Source organism: Hyperoodon ampullatus (assembly GCF_949752795.1).
Source record: "Hyperoodon ampullatus genome assembly, chromosome: 2".
NCBI lineage: Eukaryota > Metazoa > Chordata > Mammalia > Artiodactyla > Ziphiidae > Hyperoodon > Hyperoodon ampullatus.
The window spans coordinates 38748836-38754995 of NC_136915.1; the positions used below are offsets into that span (position 1 = coordinate 38748836).

Here is a 6160-nt window from a genome sequence, read left to right on the forward strand (position 1 = left end):
TACAGAACTCACTTGTTTTTCTGTAGCAGAGTGTACATGCACATGTATTTTATAGGTCTGTGTTTACTTGCCTTTTCCCGTCTCTTCCATCAGCTCCTCCTTGAATAGTTGGCTCTGCCACTTAGCTGTTGATTTGGGGCAAATAAATCAACAACAATGAGCCTGTTTTTTTCATCTAAAAAATAGTATACTTCCCTTGTAAGACCGCACTCAGGCCTAGCAGCATGGCCAATCAGACCTCTGTAAGAGGGACTCAGAGTCTCTGTAGTTCTGACAACCTCTTGGGAACATTCATTTCATCCTTTGAAAAGGGACCCTTTCCTGAGCCAGTTCTGTCACCGGGTCTCACTTTGTGTCATAAAGGCCTTTGCCTGTCTTACACTGGTTTGAGACCTCATGTAGTTAAGGCTGGGTACTTCTGGGAAGCCACCTCGCCTTTGTTTTTAGGTTTTAGAGCTCTTTAGCCTGATGGAAGAAGGGCAGCCAGGCTGGTGGTCCCGTTAGTGTTTGTCCAGGAGTTACTGGCTTTGCTTGGTTCCAGGCACCTTGTCTCAGCTCACAGGCATATACACATGACTCTGTTTTTTCTCCTATCACCCCTGTGCCCCCTTCCTGTTTTACAGGAGTCTTGATCAGTGGGCCCAAGCAGCAGCACTGACCCCACACCATTCTCTTCCCATCTGTGTTTCAGGGGGCAATGGCGGCTTCCTGTATCCTCCTGCACACTGGACAGAAGATGCCCCTGGTTGGACTGGGCACCTGGAAGAGTGAGCCTGGCCAGGTGAGGGATGGGAGATTAGGAGGGGAGCTCCTTGCTCCTCTGCTCGGGAAAAGGCACTATTCAGGAGAGGGTGTCTGTGTTTTTTCTAGCAGCACTCCCCCAACTATACTTCACCTCAGGTGGGATGAGCCTGGAGGGCAGTGGGAAGAAACAAGGGAAGAAGGGACCAGCAGTGAGCACTTGGCTTCCACAGCTGATTCAGAGGAGTGGTTGAGGGGCCCAGCACTGCCTAGAGTGTAGGAAGGAGCCCTTTCCCTGACTGGATGTGCACTGCTGTGAAGGCATGGGACCTCTCTGTGCCTGGCCCTATGCTGACCCCTAATATGTCACTTATCACCCTGTGCTGTGATCACGTCTCCTGTTCCACGCTGGGTTCCTTGAGGCCAGAGGTAGGCACACAGCAGGTATTAGGGTTTAAAGAATAACTAGGTCAACTGTTTAGACCAAAGGTCAGCAAACTTTTTCTTAAAGAACAAGGTGGTTAATAATTTAGATTTTGTTAGACAATTTGCAAAATGGAGGTGATTATGTACTTATGTAACTATCTAAAAATATAAAAATCATTCTTAGCTCAAGGGCCAAAAAAAACCAAAAGAAAACTGCTAGAGTTTAGCAACCCCTGGTGTAGACCCTTCCAGCCCAGGGAGCCTGGGAGCGGAGACGTTTTCCTAGATTGACACAGGTAGAGATTCAGCTTGCACCTGGGGTGGAGCATCTCCTCAGGGCTTGTTCCTTGTGCTTGGAATCTGAGTCAGAGTTTAGAGCAGTTTGGGAGGGACTCTGGCAAGGAGAATGGCCTCTTCTCTCTGGAATTTAGGCTGGGATTTGTGGTGTGGCTGGATGAACTCTGCCTTTTTTCCCTTTGCTTTCCTTCCTACAGCTGCCTAGGAGCCTGGTTCTGTAGGCAGGCACTGACATGGCCTGGGACAAGTCCAGGAGCTAGATGAAGGCAGTTGGTGACAGCCAGAGCCAGGGCCAAGATTGGGGGCAGGGATGGAGGGGATGGGGAAGGGTATGGAGCGGCAGGAGTAGGGTCAGGTGTGAGGGGCATATGTCTGGATAGTAAGAGCTACACCCAAATGGGGATCTTGAGTGGCAGGGGCCTGACACCCTTGGTTCTGCTCCTAATGCCATGTTAGTCTGGTTTTTAACAAATTGACTGACCTGTCCTCCTCCTTGGTGTCTGCTTTCTTCTCTTCTGGTGGGGGACTCTGGGCCCAGCTTCCATCTCACTTCTCTGCCTTCCTTCATTTTCTCCCCAATCACCTCTTCTGCTCGCCTGAGTTCTCTTGGTCTACATGGCTTCCTAAGGGTCTCTCTCCATGTGGCCTTGCCCTGGGAACTATTTACCTGTGTATCATGTTTCCCTAACCAGCTCTCCAGGGCTGGGGACCTGTCTCCATGACTACACTTCTGCCTTCTGTCCTGTGTCAATGTATCCATCCACCTTCTGAGCATCTAGCTGAGAACACATTGTTTGTTTTAGCTGGGCCCTGCTGAGATTGCTTGGAAGGAACCTTGGAGGTTAGTGGGGTGGGGACAAAGGGTTTGGGGTCTCTGAAGAGACTTCTGGTCCCCGAGACTAGAGCCATCTTCTCACTTCCACTGCATGGATGACTGCAGTGGTAAATTCCTGCCCCCTCCCCGCATCAGTGACCCTCAGGAGGGCAGTTTCTGGTCCAGACCAACAGAGCTAAAACTTCTGCTTTTCTCACCTGGCAGGTAAAAGCAGTGATTAAGTATGCCTTGAGTATAGGCTACCGCCACATTGACTGTGCTGCTATCTATGGCAATGAGACTGAGATTGGGGAGGCCCTGAAGGAGAATGTGGGACCTGGCAAGGTGAGGACTGGGGCTACAGAGGGGTGGGGTGAGAAAACTCAGAGGCTGGGGCTGAGGCCTGGCGAGAGGGATCTGGCATCAGCTTCCTTCTAATTCCTCTCCCAGAGGTGAGGGTGGGTGAGATTGGGTGCCCTTGGCTCTTCTAACTATGGACTCTGCCCCCTATACTAGTTGGTGCCTCGGGAGGAGCTGTTTGTGACTTCCAAACTGTGGAACACGAAGCACCACCCAGAGGATGTGGAGCCTGCCCTCCGGAAGACACTCGCTGACCTCCAGCTGGAGTATTTGGACCTGTACCTGATGCACTGGCCTTATGCCTTTGAGTGAGCCTTGCCAGAGTCTTCAGCCAGGGAATCAGGGGTTGGCGGAGTCATGTTAGTAACTTTTTGTAAGTCACAGTAGCAGAACAGGAGAGGAACACTCAGCCTTTTCTGCTACAGTTTAACTACAAAAAAGGAGTGCAGCCTCACATGGTGTGTATCCTAGGGTGTGCATGGGTGGTCCCTCCTGCTGCCTTTGTACATTCGGGAAATGTACTAGCTTCTGCTGACCTAGGCCCTGGGGTTGTAGTAGAGTAAGCTCCCACAGAGGGTGTGAGAGGAGCCGACCATCAGCTCTGTGCTCTGTGCTTGAAGAAGGCTGCAGGGGCATGCAACTCCCCAAGGTGAAAGGAGTTAAGGAAGACTTTCCAGAGGAGAGGAGATATAATGTGTCTAGGAAGAAGAAGAGGGGGGATGGGCATTCCATATAGAGTTAACACTTGGGTTATGACCTGGAAAGGTGAAAAACCATGCTTGTTTCTCATTCTTGGCCCTTTACCCTTTCTGGGCTTGGATTATGGGATGTAGCGTGGCTAGACGGGCAGGTAGGCAGGAGCCTGGCATTTGTGCCCACACCGAGGGGGCCGTCTTTCACTCAGGCGGGGAGACAACCCCTTTCCTAAGAATGCTGATGGGACTATACGCTATGACTCCACCCACTACAAGGAGACCTGGAAGGCTCTGGAGGCACTGGTGGCTAAGGGGCTGGTGCGGGCACTGGGCCTGTCCAACTTCAGCAGTCGGCAGATCGATGATGTGCTCAGTGTGGCCTCTGTGTGCCCAGCTGTCCTGCAGGTGAACACAGTGAAGATCATTTGGTTTGGGGGCAGTGTGTGTGTGTGTGTGTGTGTGTGTGTGTGTCTATGTGTGTCTATGTGTGTGTGTATGTAAATGAGCATGAGTGAGCAGATGATGGCTCTACTTCAGAGAGATGGCTAGAAAGTTGTCAGAAGTGTGGTGCAGAAATCCTCTGCTTAAGGAAGGGCATTGAAGTGTGGGAAGAGAATGAAATAGTGGAAAACTGTCTAGAGAGTGAGAAAAGCAGGTTGAGGGGAAGCAGGGGGTCAGTGATGCAGGGTTGGTCACGATGTGCATGTCTGGGTGGGGCCAGCAAGCTGGCTGTGGCCACCTCGTGATGATAGGTTGTTTCTTGGCTCAGGTGGAATGCCACCCATACCTGGCTCAGAATGAGCTGATTGCCCACTGCCAAGCACGTGGCCTGGAGGTGACTGCTTATAGCCCTCTGGGCTCCTCTGATCGTGCTTGGCGTGATCCTGATGAGCCTGTCCTGCTTGAGGAGCCAGTGGTCCTGGCACTGGCTGAAAAGCATGGCCGGTCTCCAGCTCAGATCTTGCTCAGGTACAAGCAATCTTGGGGAAAGACAGTCAGGTTAGGGAGAAGGCTTCTGGGTTGGGAGGCAAGGGTTGAGGGGTTCCTTATCCAAATGCCTTGATGAGGCTGAGAATCCTGCCGTGTCATCTGGGGAGAGGCCACTCTGAGGCATGTTCCCTATTACTATGAGGCTCAGGGGTTCCAGGAGCTCAGAGAAGGCTGCATGGAGGACCAAAAAAAAAAAAGTGCTTATGTGTACTGACTCCACCTCCTCATCTATACCTCAATCCCCCACTCAGGTGGCAGGTCCAGCGGAAAGTGAGCTGCATCCCCAAGAGTGTCACACCTTCCCATATCCTTCAGAACATCCAGGTACTTGGTGATGTGTCTGTCCTGTCTTCTTTAGTCCATTGGGACACAGTCTGGCCCTGACTCTGTTTGGCTAAGAAGGCATTGTTCTGGAACCCCAACTTTCACTCGCAAAACTGGCTTTCCTGACCGACCCCCCCCGCCCGCCCCCCACCCTGCTCCCATCCCCAGGTGTTTGACTTCACTTTTAGCCTGGAGGAGATGAAGCAGCTGGATGCCCTGAATAAAAATTTGCGATTCATCGTGCCCATGCTTACGGTGAGTGTGTATCACCCCCCAGAGTCAGGGAATATGAGATTTGGGACAGGATTCTGCCCTAAGTCCGGCCTCAACCTTGATGGTCACAGGCTTGGCAGGATGTTGTTGGTAGGATTGCTGTCCTGGACACAATGGGCTCTTTTTTCTTTTCTGAGCTCCACGAAGTAGTCTGGGTGAGGGATAAGGCATGTAGCCTGTGAGTTCCAGTCCTGCATCTCGATACCTTGTAACCTAGAACAAGTTATTTAACTTCTCCAACCTTCAGCTTCCTATGTGTAAAAAGATCCCAGTTCCTGACACATAACAATAACCCAGTAAATGATATAAATGGGACATTCTCAACCTTGTTAGTGGTTTCCCTGTTGCACATAGGGAAATAAAGAGTTCCTTATCCCAGCTGAGACTGCAAACTCTTAGGGGCAGGGTCAGCCACGTACCAGGCTGTGGGTTTGGTGCTGGAATGCCCTTGGCACTGTCGCATTCTCTGAGGCCCTAGCCTCATTCAGTGCCATCTGTCATAGTGCTGTACGCAGGTGTGGCTGTTGAGTAAGATTCTTGGGAAAAGATGTTCTGGGTCTTTGGAATGTCAGCTCCTACTAATGGAGTCATCTGTCTCTCTTTCCAGGTGGATGGGAAGAGGGTCCCGAGAGATGCAGGTCACCCTCTGTACCCCTTCAGTGACCCATATTGAGACCACAGCTTCCTGGCTTCCTTTTCAGCTCTCCAGCTATAACGTCCTGCCATCCCCAGAAAGAAGGAGTTAATAAAGCCATTGGAGTATCCATCCATGATACTTGCTTGTCTTATTTGTCTGGTCAGACCTGATATGGAAACAGTTTCTTTTAGGGATGCTGGGTGTGACCTGCCATGAGTCCAAACTCTCTTATCTTTTCTTGATTCTGGAGAAACCAGTGTGCAGCTGAATTCCATGTCCGCCTTCATAAATTATAAGGTATATTAGTGGAGTAGCACCACCTAAAGGCATCTCTTAGCACTACATGCCATCCCAGTGTAGTCTTAGTGAGAATGCCAAAAGTTGGTCACTTACGGACTGAGATCAGGGCATCGAGAATACTGTGGTTTCTTCACACTTCTGGGCATGGGTCTTGAGTTCCTGCATCCTGCCCACCCATCTAGTCAGTGCCTAGATTTAAGAATATGAAGAGCCAACAAAACTTACATTCTGAAGTTTGGGAATCCCAGCTTGGAAAATCAGGAGAACTAGGGACATGGTCTTTTTCTCTATAACACTATAGTC

The 6160-nt window shown here is 50.6% G+C and overlaps 1 protein-coding gene across 2 annotated transcripts; it reads left to right on the forward strand.

The window, feature by feature from the left end:
• Positions 1 to 697: 697 nt before the first annotated feature.
• AKR1A1 (aldo-keto reductase family 1 member A1) lies at positions 698 to 5690 on the forward strand (the record flags this gene model as incomplete). Of its 2 annotated transcripts, none has more annotated exons than XM_079698217.1 (8): positions 698 to 781; positions 2504 to 2623; positions 2795 to 2946; positions 3543 to 3738; positions 4103 to 4302; positions 4575 to 4647; positions 4816 to 4902; positions 5528 to 5690. In XM_079698217.1, 8 exons carry the CDS (start codon positions 698 to 700, stop codon positions 5591 to 5593), a joined length of 978 nt encoding a protein of 325 aa, XP_079554343.1. In that variant the 3' UTR covers positions 5594 to 5690. The 2 variants fall into 2 exon arrangements, with proteins under 2 accessions (XP_079554343.1, XP_079554344.1); XM_079698218.1 differs by having other exon boundaries at positions 699 to 781; positions 4836 to 4902.
• Between the last annotated feature and the right edge of the window lie 470 nt (positions 5691 to 6160).